The sequence below is a fragment of the Dendrobates tinctorius genome, unplaced genomic scaffold (assembly GCF_039654945.1).
Source record: "Dendrobates tinctorius isolate UK_male_01 unplaced genomic scaffold, ASM3965494v1 ptg000034l, whole genome shotgun sequence".
NCBI classification, from domain to species: domain Eukaryota; kingdom Metazoa; phylum Chordata; class Amphibia; order Anura; family Dendrobatidae; genus Dendrobates; species Dendrobates tinctorius.
Genome location: NW_027361702.1, coordinates 5,750,729 through 5,777,722, shown reverse-complemented (window position 1 = coordinate 5,777,722; position 26,994 = coordinate 5,750,729). Strand labels below are relative to the sequence as shown.

Here is a 26,994-nt window from a genome sequence, read left to right as displayed (position 1 = left end):
AACAGACCAGGGAACCCCCTTTATGTAAAAAAATTATGAAGGAACTCTGCCGCTTGTTAAATGTTAAACAATTGTGCACAACGGTCACAGAGTCAGGTCTATAACCCGGAGGCTCGGGTAAGAACCTTTAGCCCTGGGGATCGGGTGTTGGTACTTGTGCCTACCGTAGATAGCAAATTTCTTGCAAGGTGGCAGGGACCCTATGAGATCATGGAGAAGGTGGGGCCAGTAGACTACAAGGTACACCAACCAGAACGGAGAAAGCCAGAACAGTTTTACCATGTTAATATGCTTAAACCATGGAAAGATAGAGACCACCTTGGTGGGGATAGTTCGCTGCCTGCATTTCAGGTGGAGAAGGCTCCATTACCTCTGGGCGAGTCAGGAGAAACCCACTCCGTAGTCAAAATAGCAGATACTTTGTCTCCTAGACAGGTTCAGAAGGTCCGGGAGTTTGTTAGCCGAAATACAGTTTTTTCGGAGCTCCCTGGATGCACCTCCCTAATCCAACATCACATTGTCACGGAGCCACAGGACAAAGTCCGATTAAAGCCATATCGGGTGCCTGAGGCCCGGCGACAAGCCATCTCGGAAAAGGTAATAACTATGCTACAGTTAGAGGTCATTGAAGAGTCCCAAAGTGAGTGGGCCAGCCCAATAGTCCTAATACCCAAGCCTGATGGGACTCTAAGGTTCTATAATGATTTTAGAAAACTTAATGAAATTTCAAAGTTTGACACCTACCCCATTCCCCGGGTTGATGAGCTGATAGAGCGGTTTGGGCAGGCACGGTATTTTTCAACTCTGGACCTCACAAAAGAATATTGGCAGGTACCCCTAACAGAGGCAGCGAGGGAAAAAACTGCTTTTGTAACACCCGAGGGGCTGTTCCAGTATAAGGTGTTACCCTTTGGGTTGCATGGCGCGCCAGAGATGTTCCATCGGTTAATGGATATTGTTCTCCGTCCCCATCGCGGCTATGCCTCAGCCTATCTAGACGATATTGTGGTGTACAGTACAGACTGGGAAAGTCACTTACCAAAAGTACAGGCAGTGATAGATTCTCTGCAACAAGCAGGGCTAACTGCCAACACAAGTGTTCCATAGGGTTGGAGGAAGCTCGGTACTTGGGTTACGTCATTGGGAGAGGAGTCCTCAAACCCCAAGTAAGCAAAGTGGAGGCAATCCAGAACTGGCCCCGTCCCCTCACAACTAAACAAATAAAAGCCTTTTTAGGTTTAGTGGGATATTACAGGCGGTTTATTCCCAACTTTGCAACCCTGTCCGCTCCTCTAACAAACTGCTTAAAGGGAAGTCTGTGATGGTCCGCTGGAATGATCAGATAGAGGAGGCCTTTGTAAAGTTAAAATTGGTACTGTGTGGTACACCAGTTCTGATCACCCCCGATTTCAAAAGAGAGTTCATTGTGCAGACTGATTCCTCTGAGATAGCGCTTGTTGCCATGTTGTCTCAGGAGGTTAACGGGGAAGAGCATCTTGTTAGTTTCCTTATCCGGAAGCTTACCCAAGCTGAAACCAGGTACAGTATTGTGGAGAGAGAGTGCCTGGTCATTAAGTGGGCACTTGAGTCATTGCACTATTATTTACTGGGGAGAACGTTTCGTTTGGTGACAGATCACTCCCCTCTTACGTGGATGAGTCAAGCTGAAGAGAGGAATGCACGAGTCACCAGGTGGCTCCTGTCCCTGCAAAATGTTACATTCTCAGTAGAACATTGGGCAGGCAGACTACAGGGGAATGCAGATGACCTGTCCAGAGTTCACTGTATGTCATGTGTCCACCCCCTTAGGGTTGAACATAGGAGGGAGGTATGTGGTACAGCAAAGGGTGTTTTACTGGATGGGAGATACATTTCTCCCAGCAGGTTAATGTTTGGCCGGGATTTTCCCTAAAGACAAGGACCTGCGATGATGTCATGGTCACGTGATCAGCTCATGTGATGTCTACCTCACCTGTGGGTGGGGTTATGGGCTATGTAATGGAGGTTGGTGTTTGGCACATGGTGAGTGTGTGTGGAAGATACAGGAACTTGGCTGGAGTTAGCCCGAATCTGTTGCTGGACTGCACGTGCTGCAGAGCTATAGCAGCAAGACTCCAAACAACCCTGGGAATGGCACCTGGCGGATGTCGCTGACCTGGCAGATGCTTAGTTAAGCCTGTCCCATTTAAGGGTGAGTCTGGGACCAGTGGTTCTCCAAGCTGGAGTATATTTGTGTTTTTCCGTTACTTTCTGTTAACCCGCTGTCTTAAAGTGACAATAAACGACTGAAGTTGGACTCGAAGCCTGTGTGTTGCCTCATTACTGAGTCCCTGCCATTGCCTACCAGAGCAAATCCCTACACCCCATATTTTTCAATTTCACAAAGTTAACAGTTTAAAATGGGCCTATGAATGTGTAGTGCAATTTCTCCTTAGTAGACCCATATGTGGAGGAAAACTACTGTTTGGCGGCATAGCAGGGCTCAGAAGAGAAGGAACGCCATTTGACTTTTGAAGGAGGATCGACACTAGCCCATCAGCACGGCCAGGCACATGTTTTGAGCTTAGCTTTCTCAAGGGGAGGTGTCAATATAATATATAGATTATGCTTTGTTATGTGTCATGCCATACCTTATAGTGTCCTCTCATATTATATATAGCACCATTCCTTATTACATATTGCCCTTTCTAATTTTGTATTGCACCATCCCAAACTGATATAGAGTATGCTCTTGTTATGTGTAGTTCCATACCTTATAGTGTCCTATTATGTATGGCGCTGTTCCTTATTACATATTGTCCTCTCCAATTATATCTATACAAAGGTCCTTAATATCACAAATGCCCATAAATCAAAGGCTGCACTTACTTCACATGCCAATTTTACCACTTATTTTTTTGTATAAATATCTCATCAATTAAGAAAACAAAAAAATAATTTTGAAGTCACACAAAAAAGGATTCAATTAAAGTAAATAAAAGTATTCATATTTCATTAAAACAGTTTTTTTTAAATATTCGCAGAAAAGATACTGAAAAAAACAGAAATTTCAGGAATTCTCAGAAGACGATGTGAGTGACATATGATTAAATTAATATACATCCATCTTATGGTAGAATCACAAAAAGGAAAATATATACTAATATGAATTATAAACCCCAAAATGCAAGTGTGCTATAGTGGCTTATGGCTTATTCTTTTTTTTTTTTTTTTAAACTGTTTTAATGAAATCTGAATAAATTTATTTATTTTAATTGAATCCATTTTGTGTCACTTCAAAATTATTTATTTATTTCCTTAATTGATGAGGTATTTATACAAGCAATTAAGTGGTAAAATCCTCTCTTATTACAGTTGTGGCCAAAAGTATTCACACCCCTGCAATTATGTCAGATAATACTCAGTTTCTTCCTGGAAATGATTGAAAATACAAATTCTTTGGTATTATTATCTTAATTTAATTTGTCTTAAATGAAAAAACACAAAAAGAATTGTCCTAAAGCCAAATTGGATATAATTCCACACCAAACATAAAAAAGAGGGTGGACAAAAGTATTGGCACTGCTCGAAAAATCATGTGATGCTTCTCTAATTTGTGTAATTAACAGCACCTGTAACTTACCTGTGGCACCTAACAGGGGTTGGCAATAACTAAATCACACTTGCAGCCAGTTGACATGGATTAAAGTTGACTCAACCTCTGTCCTGTGTCCTTGTGTGTAACACATTGAGCATGGAGAAAAGAAAGAAGACAAAAGAACTGTCTGAGGACTTGAGAAACCAAATTGTGAGGAAGCATGAGCAATCTCAAGGCTACAAGTCCATCTCCAAAGACCTGAATGTTACTGTGTCTACCGTGCGCAGTGTCATCAAGAAGTTTAAAGCCCATGGCACTGTGGCTAACCTCCCTAGATGTGGACGGAAAAGAAAAATTGACAAGAGATTTCAACGCAAGATTGTGCGGATGTTGGATAAAGAACCTCGACTAACATCCAAACAAGTTCAAGCTGCCCTGCAGTCCGAGGGTACAACAGTGTCAACCCGTACTATCCGTCGGCGTCTGAATGAAAAGGGACTGTATGGTAGGAGACCCAGGAAGACCCCACTTCTTACCCTGAGACATAAAAAAGCCAGGCTGGAGTTTGCCAAAACTTACCTGAAAAAGCCTAAAACGTTTTGGAAGAATGTTCTCTGGTCAGATGAGACAAAAGTAGATCTTTTTGGGCAAAGGCATCAACATAGAGTTTACAGGAGAAAAAAGAGGCATTCAAAGAAAAGAACACGGTCCCTACAGTCAAACATGGCAGAGGTTCCCTGATGTTTTGGGTTGCTTTGCTGCCTCTGGCACTGGACTGCTTGACCATGTGCATGGCATTATGAAGTCTGAAGACTACCAACAAATTTTGCAGCATAATGTAGGGGCCAGTGTGCGAAAGCTGGGTCTCCCTCAGAGGTCATGGGTCTTCCAGCAGGACAGTGACCCAAAACACACTTCAAAAAGCACTAGAAAATGGTTTGAGAGAAAGCACTGGAGACTTCTAAGGTGGCTAGCAATGAGTCCAGACCTGAATCCCATAGAACACCTGTGGAGAGATCTAAAAATGGCAGTTTGGAGAAGGCACCCTTCAAATATCAGGGACCTGGAGCAGTTTGCCAAAGAAAAATGGTCTAAAATTCCAGCAGAGCCTTGTAACAAACTCATTGATGGTTACCGGAAGCGGTTGGTCGCAGTTATTTTGGCTAAAGGTTGTGCAACCAAGTATTAGGCTGAGGGTGCCAATACTTTTGTCTGGCCCATTTTTGGAGTTTTGTGTGAAATAATCAATGTTTTGCTTTTTGCTTCATTCTCTTTTGTGTTTTTCCTTTTAAGACAAATTAAATGAAGATAATAATACCAAAGAATTTGTGTTTGCAATCATTTTCAGGAAGAAACTGAATATTATCTGACAGAATTGCAGGGGTGTCAATACTTTTGGCCACAACTGTATATATAGCACCGACCCTTAATACACTTCCTTTTATTTGCATAGCACAGTCTCATATTACACAATGTTCTCTCATATTATGTATAACAACATCCTTTACTACATAGAACACTCCCTTTTAATCCAGGTGTGTATATATACATTTCTGTATGTATATGTTCATATGCATATCTGGAAGGTTTGCAGAAAAATGCAATAACAATACTCTTTATTGTTCTCATAAATTTTACCCTCCTACCCATCCAACCAACAAGTGAACTTATAATGCAAAAACATCTTGTAATAACTTTTTTGGGATGCTCTTTATATCAGTGGCCACAAGTGCAGACAGAGAAGTTTGCAGGTGTCAATGATACAAGCGCATGTACCAGGGATAAGTGTCATTTGCAGCCTTTTTTTTGCACTGGGATGTGTCCCTTGATCTAATGAGCATCACCACAGTTGCACCTCAGCACAGTTGCTCTGGATTCGAAAGGCAAGATCCAGCTGTCAATCAATTAGACACCCTATTTACAGAGTAGGGCTGGAGAGAGGGAATCAGCTCTGACGGGACATTTAGGCTATGTGCCCATGTTGCGTTTTAAAACGCACACTGAAAACCGGACTCCTTCCCAGAAATCGCGCGTTTTTTTCCCCCCGCGCGATTTCACCGCGATTTTACCGCGATTCTGTTTGCGATTTTGCCGCGATTTGCTCAAGCACTTTCCAAGCGATTTGAAGCATCGCTTGGAAAGTGATTGACAGGTTGGTCACACTCGTCAAACATAGTGTTTGACAAGTGTGACCAGCTTTTTACTATTGAGGCTGCCTATGCGGCCTCAATAGTAAAAGATAGAATGTGAAAAATGATAAAAAAATAAAAAATCGGGGTATATTTACCTTTCGACGTCCCGCGCTGCCATCCCAGGCCTCAGCGTTCCCAGCGATGCCTTGCGAGACCTGTGATGACGTTGGTCTCGCGTTACTATAGTGATCTCGCGAGACCGCTAGAGTCACGCGAGATACGTCATCACGGGACCTTGCCGCAAGGCATTACTGGGAACGCTTAGGCCGGGAATGCAGCACGGGACGTCGGAAGGTAAATATACCCCGATTTTTTATTTTTTATTCTTTTTTTTACAGGGGTATGGTACCCAGGGCCTGGAGGACAGTCTCCTCTCCTCCACACCGTGGGTACCAACCGCACATGAGACGCTTAACTTCCCGCATGGTGGGCATAGCCACATGCGGGAAGTAAGCGATTCTCATGCATTCCTATGGGTGCGGAATCGCGGCAATTCTTTGCGATTCCGCACAAAAGAATGAGCATGCTGCGTTTTTTTCCGCAATGCGTTTCCGCCGGTGAAAAAAGCGCAGCATTAGCACAGCATGTGCGGAATGCCATAGGAATGCATGGGGGGCGTTCTGTACACGATTTTTAAACGTTTTCGCAGCGTTTTCACGCCGAAAATTGCGGCAAAAACGCTTAAAAATCGCATCGTGGGCACACAGCCTCAAAGTTGTGAGAAAATCGCTCTCAGAAGCAAATTACATGGCCACAAGATCAATGGGAGGTCGGAACACTTTTTAGCTACTACCTGTCCTCTTCTATTCAATTCAAAAGGAGAAAAATAAACAAAACTCTTTTAAATGTTTTACCTGGTTCATTAGTGGCTGTTACAATTGTCTTTATTCTTTGGTCAACGTCTAAAGTAGTCGCTGATCCTGGAAAAACAAATAAATATTAGCTCTCATTCTTATACTCAAAAAGGAAATCCAGGAAAAATGATATTCTGATTAGCCAGGCACCCGTGGGAAACAGTAAGGTGAACACATGTAAAATCTTTTACTGAGTATTAATAGGAAGTTGATGTGATTGAACAACATTGTTATTTTTATTAAAGCAGATTTAACAACACGAACTCCATTGTGCCCATGACGACGATTGCCATGTCACGTAGCCTGCCCAATAACCTGCTGGGAAAAAGTTATAGGCAGAGAAACTGAGCAGCTTTTACTTATAGATAATAAATATATACTAATACCTGCAAAAATTACCAAAAGCACAAATACAGAGTTAGAAGCAATTAAAATATACACACAGATGTGTATGACAACAAGGTTTTCCCCAAAATATAAGGGACAAAGGTATGATCCATGCCAATCCCACACACCGAGATTATCAAAAACCAGGATGAGACTGTATAATATGGAAATACCCCCGTGCCTGCACATGGGGTAAGCGACATAGCAAATCAGAAGAAATCTATGTATATAATTGCCTTGTAATGTTTTCATTTCCTGTTCTGTCCAGATGTCACCGTATCCCAGAATTCCAAGCGAAGGAAGTTCACTGACCGCCATATTGGGACACCCAAGTGATGGTTGTCTCATTATGGAAACTGCTGCTGGTACCAAGCTATTGCTCGATACCACCAGCGGAACACTGTCGCACCACACACACTCTATATGCCGTACGCACCACACACTCACACAGACATTCTCACACACTCACACACACTCTGACACTCACACACACTCACACACACTCACACACTCACATACACTCGCGCAGGCAGCCTCTTGCGTGGTACCACCAGTGGAACATCGTCACACTGCGCCTGCGCAGTGAATATTTTGGCTGATCCCAGTGGCAGATGTGCGACGTGTCTACAGGCAAAGGAAGCCGGTCACATTAAAGGGGTTTTCTCATGAACGAAAGTTCATTTTAAAAATTGTCTGTTTCTGACCGTATACGGAGCATACCACATCTCCTGGGCAGGGGAGGAAGCAAAATACAATATTGACATTACAGCAGTGGATCACAGAGGATTCATTTTGTGAGGTAAAATATTTCACTGACTGTTTTTAAACAATATTTTACCTCACAAAATGTATCCTCTGCAATCTCCTGCTGTAATGTCAGTATTGTCTTTTGCTTCCTCCCCTGCCCAGGAGCAGTGGTATGTTCTGTACACGGTCAGACATAGGGGTGAGTGACAGAGCACAGAGGGAGACAGCTCAAACGGGACAGCACATGAGGGGAGAACACAGCACAGGATGGAGAGAGACAGCAGACAAGGGGGATTGCACATAGGGTAGACAGGTCAAAGAAGAGAGCACAGAAGGGAGAAGTCAGCACATGGAGAAAGAGAGAGTGGATATGTGGGTGAGCACATGGGGGAGAGATTCTCAACCCTGCAAAGTCTGCCCCCATTGTGACATTACTGCCCTACCGATGCGAGAGCATCAGGCCTCCATCTAGTATATTATATTTCTAATTGGAGGTATTTGCTAATATTATTATTATTATACCTATTACACATTGGGATATGATCTTGGAGATGGGAATACCCCCTTTAACTATTTGGGCTAGCCCTTGGAGGGAGGAGTTCCTGTTGTTAGGTACATAGGGAAAAGTATTGAGAAGTGAATGACCTATGGTTCTGCTGCTCACAGACCAACATTGAAACAGGTGTTTGTGTCCAAAGAATGGGGAAACCATATTGGATAGCATGTTCTGAAGGAATGAATGACTAAGTGGATTTCTTATCTCATTCAAGGGGGGGGCTAAAGCAAGGAATAAGTGGCCGAGTGACTTATCACAGGGAGGTGGGGTCTACAGCAAATGTTATCTATGTTAGATAAGAAAGTAGAATGTAGCCATATCTGAGGATCATAAAGGAGAAGATGGCCTGGCTGGGACTTGAGTTCTCCTATGGGGAACTGAAGATGCAGTGGCACAGGAAGGAGCGTGTGGTCAAGAACAATTGTTCTTGAGGAATAGTAGTGAGAAGTCATAGTGATGCACCTACCGTAAGCCAGTGAGGTCCTCACAAATCAATTGGACATTGAGACTAGCTGTGAGGGGTTGTAGCGACACATATCAACCCCTGCAGTCCTCACAGGGGAAGATAGAGCTTCCATAAAGGTTTGCTGGGCTGTTGTAACATGTAATAGAAGTAATGTGTAACCGTGGAGTTTCTGCCTCCGGATTGTACATACGATGTATTCCTTAAGCTTCATGCCTGCTGTCTGATGTATATACTTCTCAAGTTGTTATGTAAAGAAGACTTTATTTTTCCAATCTGGTTTTCTTTTATTCATCTTCATCCTATCTGATCCTGGCCTGCCATGTCAAGTGGCAGCATGCTCAAATAAATAAAGCAGCAATCTGTAGCGCCATAGCTTGCAAACATGACATATGAAAGTTGAACTGCATAACTGCATTAGAAATATGAAAAATTGAGAATGCTTAGAGCATAAAATAGCCAATTCATATGTACCTGGAAGCCACGTTAAGGCGATTCTCATTTTCCAGGACCTAACACTGCCAAACCTCTCTTAGACTAAAGTCTTCATGTGTATGGAAACTTGTGAATCCTCTCTTGGACTGAAATCTATATCTTTATTGAGGGGTAGGGTCCTGCTATGATTAAAAATGCCTGATGCTAAAAGGCGGAGTTCTCAGTCAGAAGGCTAATGAATACAAATTTCAGTCAGTTTTTTGATATTTGTATTAGCCTTCTGACTGAGCACTCCGCCTTTTAGCCTCAGGTGTTTTTAATCATAGCAGTTACAAAATGATCTTATTGATTTCTGCCAGATTTATATATATAGCTCTGGCAAAAATTAAGAGACCACTGCACAGTTTTATAAAAATCAGTTTCTCTACATGTCTGACAGCCATTCCATTCCAGTGTCAGTTGAATTCCAACCAGAGTACACCTCATTCTACTTAACATCTTAACGTCCAATGACGTGCATACTTCGGCATGGCAGGATGTCAGTTCCCGCACCATGATGGACTATGCACGTCATGCATTTAAACTACCACTGCGTATAAGCTATAGTTCTCAGAATAAAGCAATGCTAAAATAATTACTTTTTCTTTTAAAGTTTTAATTGTGCAAAAACGCCAAAACTTAAAAAAAACTATATAAATGAGGTATCACTGTAATCGTAGTGACCGGAAGAATAAAGCTGCCTTACCAATTTTACCATACGCCTAAGGCCTCTTTCACACTTCAGTTTTTCCACATCAGTCAAATCCGCCAAATTTTGAAAATGGCGGATCCACTTTTCTTGTGGCGGATCTGCCGTTTTTTCCCATTGAAATACATTAGGGGCGGATTTTGGCAGATGGTCGTCTGTTACGTCCACTATTCAGCGGATCCACCAGATTAGTGGCGGATTCTGTCTAAGGTGGACGGACTTTGTAACCTTTTTTCTCTGCGTCAAAATGGCGGATCACGGCGCCATTTAGCAGAATCCGGCGGTGGAATCCGCTTTTTCGCACTGAGCATGCTCAGAAAAAAAGATACTTTTCCAGACAGTCCAAAAACTATATAAAGGTGGGCTAATGACTCATTGGGCCCAGACATCCGGCACCAGCAAGAGAGACAAGATATCGAGACAGAAGATAAAGAGACAAAGCCTGCCAGCACCTGCCCAGCAGCAAGACACCTGCAAGCACAAGCCAGGAGCAAGAGGAGCACCTACCCAGCACCAAGCCACGACCAAGAGGCCTGCCAGGGCCAGCCAGCACCAACAGCCTTCCAGCAAAGCCTGCAATTGTGAGTAGTGTTGAGCATTCCGATACCGCAAGTATCGGGTATCGGCCGATACTTGCTGTATCGGAATTCCGATACTGACTTCCGATATTTTTTCAATATCGGAATTCGGCATCGGAATCGGAAGTTCAGTTGATTGACGGCCTGACGTCATCATGATGCGCGGTGTGTGCGCATCATGATGCGCCGTCATTTCGGGCCTTCCGGGGGTCTCTGCCGGCCTGCCGGGGGGCTGTGCCGGCCTGCCGGGGGGCTGTGTGGACTGCCCGGGGTCTGTACCGGCCTGCCGGGGGGCTGTGCCGGCCTGCCGGTGGTCTGTGCACCCTGTGGGGGTCTGTACCGGCCTGCCGGGGGGCTGTGCCGGCCTGCCGGGGGGCTGTGCTGATGTCCGGGGGTCTGTGCAAGCATCGTCCGATGGGACTACAAGTCCCATCGGGCGATGCCTGCTACCATGACAGTGATTGACACATTAGCCAATGATGGGACAGTAGTAGTCCCATCATCCGGCTAATGTGTTAAATGTTAAAAAAAAAAAAAAAAAAAAAATACTACATACATACTACATGCATGCTACATACATACTACATGCTACATACATACTACATATATACTACATACATACTACATACATGCTACATACAGTGGGGAAAAAAAGTATTTAGTCAGTCAGCAATAGTGCAAGTTCCACCACTTAAAAAGATGAGAGGCGTCTGTAATTTACATCATAGTTAGACCTCAACTATGGGAGACAAACTGAGAAAAAAAAATCCAGAAAATCACATTGTCTGTTTTTTTTTCATTATATTTGCATATTATGGTGGAAAATAAGTATTTGGCCAGAAACAAAATTTCATCTCAATACTTTGTGATATACCCTTTGTTGGCAATGACAGCGGTCAAACGTTTTCTGTAAGTCTTCACAAGGTTGCCACACACTGTTGTTGGTATGTTGGCCCATTCCTCCATGCAGATCTCCTCTAGAGCAGTGATGTTTTTGGCTTTTCGCTTGGCAACACGGACTTTCAACTCCCTCCAAAGGTTTTCTATAGGGTTGAGATCTGGAGACTGGCTAGGCCACTCCAAGACCTTGAAATGCTTCTTACGAAGCCACTCCTTCGTTGCCCTGGCGGTGTGCTTTGGATCATTGTCATGTTGAAAGACCCAGCCACGTTTCATCTTCAATGCCCTTGCTGATGGAAGGAGGTTTGCACTCAAAATCTCACGATACATGGCCCCATTCATTCTTTCATGTACCCGGATCAGTCGTCCTGGCCCCTTTGCAGAGAAACAGCCCCAAAGCATGATGTTTCCACCACCATGCTTTACAGTAGGTATGGTGTTTGATGGATGCAACTCAGTATTCTTTTTCCTCCAAACACGACAAGTTGTGTTTCTACCAAACAGTTCCAGTTTGGTTTCATCAGACCATAGGACATTCTCCCAAAACTCCTCTGGATCATCCAAATGCTCTCTAGCAAACTTCAGACGGGCCCGGACATGTACAGGCTTAAGCAGTGGGACACGTCTGGCACTGCAGGATCTGAGTCCATGGTGGCGTAGTGTGTTACTTATGGTAGGCCTTGTTACATTGGTCCCAGCTCTCTGCAGTTCATTCACTAGGTCCCCCTGCGTGGTTCTGGGATTTTTGCTCACCGTTCTTGTGATCATTCTGACCCCACGGGGTGGGATTTTGCGTGGAGCACCAGATCGAGGGAGATTATCAGTGGTCTTGTATGTCTTCCATTTTCTAATTATTGCTCCCACAGTTGATTTCTTCACTCCAAGCTGGTTGGCTATTGCAGATTCAGTCTTCCCAGCCTCGTGCAGGGCTACAATTTTGTTTCTGGTGTCCTTTGACAGCTCTTTGGTCTTCACCATAGTGGAGTTTGGAGTCAGACTGTTTGAGGGTGTGCACAGGTGTCTTTTTATACTGATAACAAGTTTAAACAGGTGCCATTACTACAGGTAATGAGTGGAGGAAAGAGGAGACTCTTAAAGAAGAAGTTACAGGTCTGTGAGAGCCAGAAATCTTGATTGCTTGTTTCTGACCAAATACTTATTTTCCACCATAATATGCAAATAAAATGAAAAAAAAACAGACAATGTGATTTTCTGGATTTTTTTTTCTCAGATTGTCTCCCATAGTTGAGGTCTACCTATGATGTAAATTACAGACGCCTCTCATCTTTTTAAGTGGTGGAACTTGCACTATTGCTGACTGACTAAATACTTTTTTTCCCCACTGTACATACTACATGCATGCTACATACATACTACATGCTACATACATACTACATGCATGCTACATACAAACTACATATATACTACATACATACTACATACATGCTACATACATACTACATACTACATACATACTACATACATACTACATACATACTACATGCATGCTACATACATACTACATATATACTACATGCATGCTACATACATACTACATGCTACATACATACTACATATATACTACATACATACTACATACATGCTACATACATACTGCATGCTACATACATACTACATACATACTACATACATACTACATGCATGCTACATACATACTACATGCATGCTACATACATACTACATGCATGCTACATGCATGCTACATACATACTACATGCTACATACATACCACATACATACTACATACATACTACATACTACATATATACTACATGCATGCTACATACATACTACATGCTGCATACATACCACATACATACTACATACATACTACATACATACTACATGCTACATACATACTACATATATACTACATGCATGCTACATACATACTACATGCTACATACATACCACATACATACTACATACATACCACATACATACTACATGCTACATACATACTACATATATACTACATGCATGCTACATACATACTACATGCTACATACATACCACATACATACTACATACATGCTACATATATACTACATGCATGCTACATACATACTACATATATACTACATGCATGCTACATACATACTACATGCTACATGCATGCTACATACATACTACATACATACTACATGCTACATACATACCACATATATACTACATACATACAATACATTCATACAATACATACATAGACATACAGTACATATAACATAGAGTAACATACTTACCAATACTTGTCACATTGTTCCCCGAAGCCATTGTCTTTTCCGGAATAAATATTAACATAACAAACCACAAAAATACTCACCCACGATCCGAAGCAGTCCACGAGTGTGTCCCACGACGATCTTGGGTAGAGAACTGCAGCATCAGATGATGCTGCCGTTCTCTACGGGCTGCAGGAATCCAATGACGGAAGGTAGGTATCCTTCCGCACTGTATTCCTCCGCCACTTAAAAAAAAAAAAGTCCCTAGTCTCACTTTATGCCATGGGACACACTCGTGGACTGCTTCGGATCGTGGGTGAGTATTTTTGTGGTTTGTTATGTTAATATTTATTCCGGAAAAGACAATGGCTTCGGGGAACAATGTGACAAGTATTGGTAAGTATGTTATTCTATGTTATATGTACTGTATGTCTATGTATGTATTGTATGAATGTATTGTATGTATGTAGTATATATGTGGTATGTATGTAGCATGTAGTATGTATGTAGTATGTATGTAGCATGCATGTAGCATGCAGTATGTATGTAGCATGCATGTAGTATATATGTAGTATGTATGTGGTATGTATGTAGCATGTAGTATGTATGTAGCATGCATGTAGTATGTATGTAGCATGCATGTAGTATATATGTAGTATGTATGTAGCATGTAGTATGTAGCATGCATGTAGTATATATGTAGTATGTATGTAGCATGTAGTATGTATGTAGCATGCATGTAGTATATATGTAGTATGTATGTAGCATGTAGTATGTATGTAGCATGCATGTAGTATGTATGTAGCATGCATGTAGTATGTATATGGTATGTATGTAGCATGTAGTATGTATGTAGCATGCATGTAGTATATATGTGTTATGTATGTGGTATGTATGTAGCATGCATGTAGCATGCATGTAGTATGTATGTAGTATATATGTAGTATGTATGTAGCATGTAGTATGTATGTAGTATGTATGTAGCATGCATGTAGCATGCAGTATGTATGTAGCATGCATGTAGTATATATGTAGTATGTATGTAGCATGTAGTATGTAGCATGCATGTAGTATATATGTAGTATGTAGCATGTAGTATGTATGTAGCATGCATGTAGTATATATGTGTTATGTATGTAGCATGTAGCATGCATGTAGCATGCATGTAGTATGTATGTAGTATATATGTGGTATGTATGTAGCATGCAGTATGTATGTAGCATGCATGTAGTATATATGTAGTATGTATGTTGCATGTAGTATTTATGTAGTATGAATGTAGCATGTATGTAGTATGTAGTATGAATGTAGCATGTATGTAGCATGTTATTTTTTTTTTTTTTTTTTTTTTTTTTACATTTAACACATTAGCCGGATGATGGGACTACTACTGTCCCATCATTGGCTAATGTGTCAATCACTGTCATGGTAGCAGGCATCGCCCGATGGGACTTGTAGTCCCATCGGACGATGCCTGCACAGACCCCCGGAGCCTGCACAGACCACCGGCAGGCCGGCACAGCCCCCCGGCAGGCCGGCACAGCCCCCCGGCAGGCCGGCACAGCCCCCCGGAGCCTGCACAGCCCCCCGGCAGGCCGGCACAGCCCCCCGGCAGGCCGGCACAGCCCCCCGGAGCCTGCACAGACCACCGGCAGGCCGGCACAGACCACCGGAGCCTGCACAGACCCCCTGGCAGGCCGGCACAGCCCCCCGAAAGGCCCGTACAGACCCCAGAGAGGCTGTACAAGGGCAGGAAAGGGTTTTTCTTATTCCGATACCGGAAGTCCCATAGACTTGAATGGGACTTCCGGTATCGGAATCGGCGATACCGATACTTTTTTTAAAGATCGGCCGATACCATCCGATACGATACTTTGAAGTATCGGACGGTATCGCTCAACTCTAATTGTGAGTATTAAACCTATTTGTGTGGGGCATGCCTGTGTGTGTCTGTGGCTTGCTGGCCTGCCTGTGTGTGTGGCCTGCCTGTGTGTGTGGCCTGCCTGTGTGTGTGTCGTCTGCCTTCCTGCATGTGTGTGTCCGTGGCCTCCCAGTGTTGCATGTCTGTGTGTGTGTATTTTTATTATGCTTTTTTTTCATACTTTAATTGTTTATCTGTTGTTGCATGTGTACTGCATTTTATTTTCATACTACTGTAATTTTATTTGAACATTTGCAAGTGTGCTGTGATTGTATTATGTGTGTATTGTATGTGGTGTCACTGTGGTATTGTATGTGGTGTTACTGTAGTATGTGTTCAGCATTTTTTTTATTTTTCATGTACTGTGGTATTTAAAATGAAGAGCATAGTAACTCCTACTTGTCAAAAAAAATGAAAACAAAAAAATTATAATAAATAAAAACTGTCTCCAAAAACTGTCCATAGTATCATTGTAAAACCAGGTAACGTTAAGTGTGGGTATACGTACAATACCTAAACAAGGTCACGTTAAGTGTGGGTATAGGTGCAATACCTAAACAAGGTCACGTTAAGTTTGGGTATACTCTCACTGATAGATTGTCAGTTAATTCTGCATCAGGGAATTACACACATGCAATACCAAAACAAGGTCACTTTAAAGTGTGGGTATACTCTCACTGATAGATTCTCAGTTAACTCCGCATCAGGGAATTACACACATGCAATACCAAAACAAGGTCACTTTAAAGTGTGGGTATACATACAATACCAAGGTTATTTTTTTTTAAAGGGTAACACGAGGTTTAGGTTTGGGAAGGTTGCACATTTCACATATCAACATTCAATTTTTTGGGGTGGTTTTTCAATCAAAATATATCTGAACATTTTTTTTAGCTTATTAAAAGTGTGTTTATACTTGCAGATCCATTCACAAAGAACCTGCAAACCATCTTGCAGCAGACCCGCCAGACCGCAGCAAACCCAGATAAAAGATTGAAATTTTCTCAGTAAGTATAAAGGCCTGATAGCTTTTGTTATCCTTTGTATAGTAGCTTAACAAGTGTCTTTATACTTGCAGATCAGTTCAGGAGGAACCGCAGACCCGCCAGGCTGCAGCAGACCCGCCAGGCCACAGCAGACCCAGATAAAAGATTGAAATTTTCTCAGTTAGTATAAAGACCTGAAAGCTTTTGCTATCCTTTGTATAGTAGCTTAACAAGTGTCTGTATACTTGCAGATCAGTTCAGGAAGGACCGCAGACCTGCCAGGCAGACCGCAGCAAACCCGCCAGAGCAATAATGTCTTCTTCTGGGAGCTCCCCCTCACATCATCAGCGAACTGAGGTTATATAAATAATGGGGGTTTTTTTACTCTTATTTTACAGGGTTTTTTTTTAACAATATATGCATGTATTATGTTTTCACAGGAAGCTGAATCTGAGGAGCTTCCAGGAGGAGACATACAGGGTGGAGAAATGCAAGGAGGGGCGTGCAGAGTATAAGTTTAGCAGATACAAAAACTCACATACATACATAATGCTACACCCAACACAAACATTCATCACAGCACACACAATAACTACGCATCAATCCAAGCATATAACATTTTTTTTTTTTTTTTTACAGTCTTCGCAATCCGGTGCCCGCACTAGAGCGACTCCCAGGACATCCCAGCGTCGTCGAGGTGATGCTTCTGGTGGTCGGCGAACAGTAAGTAACTAGAGATGAGCGACTTTGCCTTTTTTCTGGTCGAGTATGGTTTCATGAAACCCGACTTTCGCAAAAGTCGGGTCGAACGAAATCGGCCGATTATCGTGTAAAGTCGAAGGCCGACTGAAACACGAAACCCAATGCAAGTCAATGGGGAAGCAAAGTCGGCAGGGAGTGGAGGACAGGAAACACACCTACAGTGCCCTTTTGAATGCCAAAAACATCAATTCTGATTACTGAAGCTTTTCAACCTTAATTTACTTCATAATACTAGTTACGCACTGAAAAATGGGGGTTGTTTGGCTAAATTTGTGGGGGGGTAGGGCTTGCTCCAGGTTTTCATGTGCCCTGGGCCAAAGAGCGCCCCTTTTAACACATACAACTCATGATGCTCCGATACCGCAGAGAAATAGCGGCATAGTACAATGAAAAATACTTCACTTTTTACATCTCATGACTGATATCCATTTTTAATAGCTCCAAAAAGGGACAGTATATTACTCCATACAGTATTATGGGCACCGCATAGTGCGCTATACAGAGTAATGAGGCCCATATATTTCTCCATACAGAATCATTGGTCCCATATAATGTTTGAAACAGTATATGATGAGCTCCACATAATGCTACAGTATATGTTGGTCCCCATGGATGAAGCTCCACTGTTTTATGGGCCCAAATAATGCTCCATACATAATGGGCCCCATTTCTAATGCTCTAGTGTATAATGTGCCCTGTAAATGCTGCTCCAGTGTCTGATGTCCACCTTTGGAATGCTCCAGTGTATGGTGGGCCCCATATATCATTCTCCAGAGTATAGTGCTCCCCAAAAATTGCTGTCCCAACATTGAAAACAATTAAATAAGTCTCCTCGCTATGGAATCCCTGTACTAGTCTGGACTCCTCATCGTCCCCATCGTCCATCTCACTGCACTTGGCTGTTTAGGCAGAGGGCATACAGACGTGTCATTGCGCTCTCTGATCAGACTATCACTGTCAGGAAACTCGAAAGACGTCATGGCGGTGGAGCAGGGAGAGGTAAGTATTTCAATTTTGCAAGTGCTGTGATCCTGAGCAAGCAGAGGGGGCCCACTCGTTGGTGATGGCAGTGGCACAGGGCCCCTCTAATAGTACGGTGGTGTGTGGCGGTGTGTCTGACGGCAGTTGGGGCTGGGCCCGGCAGAGACACTTTTGCGTACTATGTGGGGCCCTGTGCCAGTGCCGTCGCCCATGAGTATGCCGCCCCACCAGCTCAAGGAACCTGCACTTTCATCTGCACCTTCCTCTTTGTCACCGTGTAAGGTGGTATAGTATGCGGGAAGGGGAACCTGAGTTTCCTCTGGGTCAGATTCTGGCTGTGTAGCGTGTGAGGGGAACGTAGTGGTCTGGGTCAATGTACCAGCAGAATCATCTAGCAGTGGCTGGGCTTCAGTGCACTTGTGGCGTCCCCAGGAGTACGGTCGCCACAGTGGCATTACCTTGCTCCTAGGGAGTGTGATGTAATGCTTGGGAGCAATGAAGGATCTCTCTAGCAGTTAAACCAACACACAACACATTTCCCACTCCACGCCAGCAGGGAGACCTCTGAACATGACTGCTGAGGAGCTGTTCTCTGTGGTCGGGAGGAGGTAAGTTAGGCCATTCTGTGCAGGGAAGGGGAAGTGTGTGGACGTGAGAAGGGGAGCTGGAGGATGAGCAGAGTTAAGGCTCACTCCTAGCTGGAGCACATGGTCCGGATTCCAGTCTACGAGTTTGTAGGGACACTGACGTTCCTGCAGCAGAATCCGGAGGAAGTAGCAGCTGTAAATGCTCTGTACCCAACTGAGGCTCGGAGGCCCCAGCATCGACGTGTGTGAGCCAGAAGGAAAAGGCTACGGCTGCCAGCCATACGAGAAAGTTCCAAAAGAGAGTCAACAGGGGGAACTTCATTGAACTCAGCACTGCGAGTACCTCAGATAAGCGCTAGAACGGAGGCCACACTACCTATCTGCAGAGAGAGAAATCCTAATTGGCTTCCAGGCTGACCAACTCCTTCTCCATCTGTACTCTGGGTCCTGGACAGCACCTACCAAGTACAGGTAAAGGAACTGCACGACTGTGTCTGTCATCTTTCTCCTGCGCCTGGCGCACGGCTCAGCTACATCCTGCATTGCGCACCATCTCCCAACTCTTTCATCTGCCCTGCGACTACGGCCCTACCTGTGCAGGTCTTCTACATCTTAGCTGCACCACAACATCTGTCCCACGGAAGCAACACTGCAGCGCTGGTCAATCTAATCAGAAACCAGAGGTGGCGTCACGTATCATTCACCTATAAACGTAATTCACCCCTTTGCATGGACGCCCAGGGCCACGGAACGGGTCATCACCACCGTGACACATCCCTGTGAGACACCGGCCCGGTACCAATTAACCCCACTGCCCTGGCTGGCCACCCACACTCCATGTCAGATTCATCTTGGACTGGGGAATCACGATTTGACTTGATAACCCAGGCATGGTATGATAGAAAGAGCTCCATGGACTAATGTGAAGTGTGGCCTGCTGCCTCATTCAGTTTGGGTGGGGGTGCAGGACACAAGGAAAGGGGTTCTTCCTGACCAGGAGCCAGCACTTGACCACTCAGTGCTTGCATTTTTTGAAACTTCAGAAGAGGCGGGCATATTTGATGGAGTCTGTTTCGGCAATGTAAGCCAAAACCAGTTCCTCATGCTCCGCCTTTAAAAGCGGTTAACCTACTCCCAGAAAAGGTATCATTCGAGGCGTTCTGGAGCCAGACCATGATGCAGGCTCAACACCTCCTGCCTTAGCTGCTATTGTGCTTTTGCCACTACCAGCAGAGGCACCACCACCATCATCACCAGCTGGCCCCCCCGCGCCTACGTCCGCGGCCTCTTCGACCAAACTTCAAAATTTTGCACAAAATAACATCAGATATATGGCACTGTATCAGAAATGTACATCTCTATTCAGTCAAAGGATAATTGTCAATCTCCATATATATTCCATCAGTCACACAGAGACACTCACAGGCTCAGTATGGATTAGACAAGAATGTAAAAAGTAGACAAAGTGTACAGTATCATCAGATAGCAGGTATATATAGCATAGTTTAAACATTAACAATGTACGTCTATATATCAGGAGTAGTGTTGAGCCACCACGCTAGTGTTTTGGTTCATCACACAGGAGGCAAGTTCGTTGAATGTTCATCGAACCCCATTGAAAACAATGGCAGGCAAACACAAACACATACAAACACATAGAAAACAATTACAAAACACCTTAAAAGGTGTCCCAAAGCAGAGAAAATGCTCAGAAGACAAAAATTACATATGGAAAAGGGCAACTACATTTAGAAAAGAGGTGGAGGAGTAAAAGGAGGAGGAGGAGGAGACACAGATATAGGCTTGTCATTCCCTTATGAAGTCAAGAATGGCTGGAATAAAAATGTAAAATACCAACCAAAAAAAAAAAAAGTTCTGAAATCGAACACGATCATATACCGTCGGACTTCTCACCAATCAATTATGCCAACTGGCGATCAGGCGGCATTATTCCCATGAACCTCCAAACAGCGTCCATGAAGGCAAAGTGTTTGCTTTCCGGGGGCAGTATGATTGCAAAGCTGAACCTTAACCCTCCGTCAGGAAAAATGGATCTGACAGGCGCAGCTCTTCTACTTTCATTTCTCCCTTCTCACCAGATTTTCAGGAAACCCCCTCCCTCTAGATAGTCTCCTGGCTCTAGCTGCTGTGTGAAACCTGATACCACAGTTGGTCTGCAGAGCTTCAGGAAGGAAGATATAGCTGTGCTGGCTTCTCAGGCTCATTGGTCCCGAACACATCACACTTTATAAGATTGGTATGTAATGTTTTTAGTCATTACTATTGTTTATTTAGCTTGTTTTATGAATGGATAGAGAAAGGTTTGTGGATATTTCATATAAATAAGGCAGATTTTCTTACAAATGAAAGTGTGCTTCTCAGGCACATTGTTCCCTAATGCATATTCTCTCTCTTGCTTCAGATTATCTTCTGAAATGGAGAAGAAAATGTATGATCTTTCAAAACCCCATCATGTTGAGGAAGTGGGAAACATGCTGTTAGATGAAGATGATGATGCAGACCCCACAATGAATGAGGATTTTGAAGAAAGTGAGAATTATTCTCATGATGAGGTGGAAGTCTGTGAACTAAATTCTGAAACAGAGCAAGATGGTGACAGTGATGAGAAGGAAGAAAATATAGAATCTTATTATATGGGAAAAAATAAAAAAAACAAATTGGCCCATGAACTAATGCTTGGAGAGCTACGCAGGAGAAGTATGAAAACCATCGGTATCCCCTCTGGCCTTCAAGTATAGGTACTGTCACACTTAGCGATGTACCAGCGATCCCGACCAGCGATATGACACGGTCAGGATCGCTGGTACATCGCTAAGTGGTCGCTAGTGAGCTGCCACACAGGCAGATCTCACCAGCGACATCGCTGGGGACGGGGATCGCTACTTACCTGTCACACCAGGCGATCCTGCGTCCTCCCGCCCGGCTCCACGCGTCGCTCGTCTTCACAGCAGGAAGCGCCGCAGGAAGCTGACGACGAGATACAGTCCTGAACGTTCTCGCGCGATCAGCGATTACCAGCGGGGGAGGCGGTCGTAGGTAAGTATCACACACAGAGATATCACTAGCAATATCGCTATAACGTCACAAGTTATAGCGATATTGCTAGCGATATCTCTTAGTGTGACATGCCCTTTAGACTTAAAAGATTCCGCCCAGATATTGATACTGAAAATCCAACACCTGTACCACCTCCCAAAAGAAGGAGATGCACCACCTGCACCATGGAAAGTGGGAACAGAAGGCTTTCTAATTATGAATGTCTCAAATGTCATCATGCAATCTGCCTGACACAAGTAAAAATGTATTGCAATTCTTGCTCTTTGCTTTGCAAATGTGTTTTTTCTGGGGAACCTTAAGGATCTAATTCAGATTAATTCTGTGTGTAATATTATTCTAGGTGCCTAGAAAATGTTTTTGTGCCAAAATTTTCTCTTTTTAATAACCGTTTCTTGATATCATTGGGGGCTATTTGGTGGGAGTTTTGAAATTTGTGTATATCAAAGTTATTACTTTTATCTTGAGTAAATGGGTTTGTTTTGCACCTGATAATGTGTAGTCTCTTTTATTACATCCCTATGAAGGTCTCTGATCACTTTTAGATCACTGAAATTGAGAAAATTAGATATTCTAGGCATTTTTCTAGCCTGCGCTTGACAGGCACATTGTTCCATTACGAGTTAGTGCGAATATTGTTCCTGACGGAGGGTTAAAGGAATGTCCAAAAGGGCAACACCAGGAGTGGAGCCTGCGGCTTAATTGGACTCCACCCGGGGAACCACAACCATGCCACCTCAAGAAAAGATGCACATATTGAAAGCTTTGTCGATTGTGTGTGTGGTGTGGTATGTCCGTTTGTAGTTGTGCTAGCAATTTGTCAGCTTTATTCCGTTAACGAACGAGACTCAGGCATGCCCCCGCGGTATGCGTCAAGCTTACTAGAGGGATACGCGAGGCTCTGGCACTATCATGGTCTATCATGGTGTTACATGTCCGGGGCTGCATGCGCGCTACACTGAAAGGACCAGCTTTTGTCGCTTACAGGTGCAGATAACCAAACACCGTTAGTGATGGGGATCTGTGATTCCAATTATTCCCCGCGAACGATAATTTCCCAGTAAATGCAGGTCAACCGCAATTCCTGAATTAGGCCTAACCGGCATTCCTGAAAAAATGCAAAAAATTACGTGTCCAAACCACAGTTGCTGTAGCTTGCTTAACAGCTCGGCAGCCGTTCACAGGCCCAGTATGGATTCGACAAGATTCTAGAAAGTTGATAAAGGGTACAGTTTCACCGGGTAACACGTATATATGTAGCATAGTTTACAAATTAAAAACCTATGTCTATATATCAGGAGGCAGGCTCAGACGGTCTCATGCCCAGTATGGATTAGACGTGATTGGACAAAGGTGAGAAATGGTACCGTATCACTGGATAACTGGTATGTATAGCATAGTTTACACATTAAAAACCTATGTCTAAATAACAGGAGGCAGGCTCAGATGGTCTCAGGCCCTGTATGGATTAGACATGATTGGACAAAGGTGAGAAAGGGTACTGTATCACAGGATAACAGGTATGTATAGCATAGTTTACACATTAAAAACGTAGGTCTATATATCAGGAGGCAGGCTCAGACGGTCTCAAGCCCAGTATGGATTAGACGTGATTGGACAAAGGTGAGAAAGGGTAACGTATCACCGGATTAGAGGTATGTATAGCATAGTTTACACATTAAAAACCTATGTCTATAGATCAGGAGGCAGACTCAGACGGTCTCAGGCCCAGTATGGATTTGACCCGCTTTTTGTCACGGTCACGTGTGTTTGGACACAGCGAGTACCGCAAGGCGAACCCATATGACACACGTGACCCTGGATACACCGCCTCCAGTGGGGCGAATTTAAATAATAACACGTGCAGCTGGATACGCCGCCTCCAACTGGCAAATTTAGATATTACACGTATGTACAAGTCTGGAAACCCTGCCTCCAGTAAGGCGAATTTAAACAATAAGGGAAACCTGGGAAACATTAACAATGGTGGGCCCTGCGATAGGGAATAGGGAAATGGAGACCTCCTGAGCTCCCCTGAGCCAGTGTCCCTGCAGTCCTAACGTTCCCTATGCCGGTTCCGCACCTGGCGCGCACAGGAACCTAAAAACCCTAGCTTGCCCTGACCTAAACCCTCACTAGGGAATTGGTCGGTGCGGAAACTAATCCCACCACTGCACTAAACACACATGAAGGAAAATGACAATACAGGGGAAACATCACTTAGCTTTGCTCTGTTGCGTACGCTCCTACCAACAGAGCCCACCACCTGTGTGCATCTTCTCCTCCACCCGGATCCATCACCATAACTGGATCCTTCACCATAGTGCAGCCTAGGAGCAGAGTCCACCACCAATTGCAGAAGTCCAGTAACAGAGTCCCAAAGATGAGTTCAGCTCCTGCCCAAAAAGTCAAAAATGCTTGAGTCCAGGTCTCAGCAACCAAGTCCCGCATGCTGAGTGCAACTCTCTCCATAGTCGTCACTCCCCCAAGCCATGGTAGCACTTCCTGCTGACACCATAGACTGTGACTCCACCACGCCATGCCAGACCTTCTTGCAGACAACATAGCTGCCACTCGTCCCCTCTGGCTGGGCTGTGCAGGACTCATGTTCAGCTCCTTCCTCACCCAGGCTTCCTTGCCAAATGAACACACAATATCAACAACAGTGATTGAACACACCTGGCTCCCTTTTATAGAGCCTAACACCTGATTTGTAATTTAAGTGCACATTAAACCAAAGAAACTAAAGTGCACTACCGCTCACCACCACCGGGGCAACTTAGAATGAAAGACACCACGTGTAATAATTCTAATGGCCACCGGGGGCAATCAACCCACTTTGGCACCAAGCCAAAGGAAAAAAGTTCACTTTGTGCATTTAAACTGTCAGATCCACCTTGGATCATGACACTTGTACAAAGTTGAGAAAGGGTACATTATCACTGGATAGCAGGTATATATAGCATAGTTTAAATATTTAAAATCTCCATGTTCTCAGTATGGATTAGACAGCAATCTAAAAAGTAGAAAAAAGGAAATATATTTGAAGCGTACACCAGTATACACTTTTGGTGGTATTTTTAAATCTTCATATATATTTCTATCTCAGTAAGACAGTCCAGACTCTCCGCAATAGGAAATGAGATGCATACAATTGCTGACATAAATTCTACTGATTGCACAAATCTAGGAATTCCTATTCACGGGATAAACTTCCGTCACAATTCTCAGAGGCGATGCAGACCCTCAATTAATTAGTGTGTGGAGACAGCGAAAACCTTTCTTTGTGAAGAAAGTGTTGCTGTATCGCAGTACCGTTGATCCCATCGCCATTACTCATATCCATGTAATTTTGATCACAGGGAGAGATGTAAACATGGTGCTCACTGCCTATCATGCTCTGTCACGTAACTTTGGAGTGCAAAAGACAGAAGCCACAGGCCATAGGCGATTCATTTGGATTGGCATGAGAGGGCACATTTAAAAATTTGCGCTGGAATGAAACACGTCTGTGGGTAGGAAAACTGTTAAAGCTGATGAGTAACCACCACTGCATCTCAATGTGAGTCGACGTCCAGAAATGGAAGCCATTGATCATCTGAAGCTAGATCCCAGCCAGCGGGACAGGGCATAGCTACGTCTTAACCATCATCTTCTATCAGTTCACCAAATTTGTAGTGGCAGTCCCAGTGAAGGATTTGACAGCCCAGACTACACAGCGGAGGAGCAGGGAGAGGTAAACATTGCAAATGCTGGGGCCCCGCCCAAGCAAGGGGGTCCCACTCGTGGGCGTTGGTACTGGCACTGGGCCCCTCATAGTACGGCAGTGTGTCTGATGGCGGGTGTGCACCCCCACCATCAGAGACACTTGATTGCACTATGAGGGACCCTGTGCCAGTGCCCGCGCCCAAGAGTCGGCCCACCCACCTGTCCAGGGCAACGGCATTCGCACGGTTGCGTGCGCTAGGTGGTGACCCCGGCCTTGGGGGGAGGAGGCAGCCCAGTTAGGGAGGTTTACAAAATGGCATATGTTGATGTGGGACATTCACCTGCTGCTAAAGGCGAAATTGGTCAAGTCCCAGGAAGAGGCGGACCAAAGAAAGCCATTTTTCTGTCAACCTATGTGTCATCAGGGTATGGTGTGAAAAAATCCTTGGAAACCCATGCATGGTTCATTTTAATGAAGGTTAGATCATCCACATTTTGGGTCGAGATACGGGTCCTTTTATCTCTCAGGATTGATCCAGCAGCACTGAAGACTCTTTCCGATAGCTCACTTGCAGCTGGGCAAGCGAGCTCCTGTAAGGCATATTGTGCCAATTCAGGCCAGGTGTCCAGTTTAGCTGCCCAATAGTCAAATGGAATGACCTGTGAGGGAGAACATCGATATGGGAGGAAAAGTAGTTTGTAACCATAGTTGACAAGTGCTGTCTCCTGTCACTTTCAATTGATGCAGTATTACCAGTCGTGTGAGCGGGACTTGAAAAATCAGTCCACAACATGGTCATGAATCCCCTGTCTCCAATGCCTCTTCTGATGTGTGCACCACCAAATCCTCTTCCAAGTTGCCCTCGGCCCCTACGGCTCGTGTGACAACCATCACCGCTGCTGTGTGCTGGAAATGCCTCAAACAAACGGTTTACCAGAGTTGCTTGTTTGTTAGCCAATATTAGGTCAAGGTTCTCCTGTGGCATGATGTTTTGGAATTTGCCTTTATAGCATGGATACAGGATGCTGGCCAGCCAGTAGTCATCATCGTTCATTATTTTGGCAATGCAGTGGTTCCTTTTTAGGATCTGCAAGGCATAATCTGACATGTGGGCCAATGTTCCCGGTGTCAATGATGCACTGCGATTGCTGGGTGGAGGAGCACTTTCAGGCAAATCCACATCCCTCCAGTCACGCACAAACCAAGTACCAGACCTTGCCACGCCAACATTTTCTCTTGCCCCACGAGAAGCATCCTCCTCCCCTAAATAATCATCCCCATCATCATCCTCCT

The 26,994-nt window shown here is 44.1% G+C and overlaps 1 protein-coding gene across 1 annotated transcript in view; it reads right to left on the bottom strand.

Moving 5' to 3' along the window:
• LOC141087504 (BTB/POZ domain-containing protein KCTD8-like) overlaps positions 1 to 26,994 on the bottom strand; it is a 177,156-nt gene that overhangs the window by 20,417 nt on the left and 129,745 nt on the right. Inside the window, exon 2 of the mRNA XM_073573045.1 lies at positions 6,624 to 6,689. Coding sequence (XP_073429146.1) covers positions 6,624 to 6,689 — 66 coding nt within the window. The remainder of the gene's footprint in view (positions 1 to 6,623; positions 6,690 to 26,994) is intronic.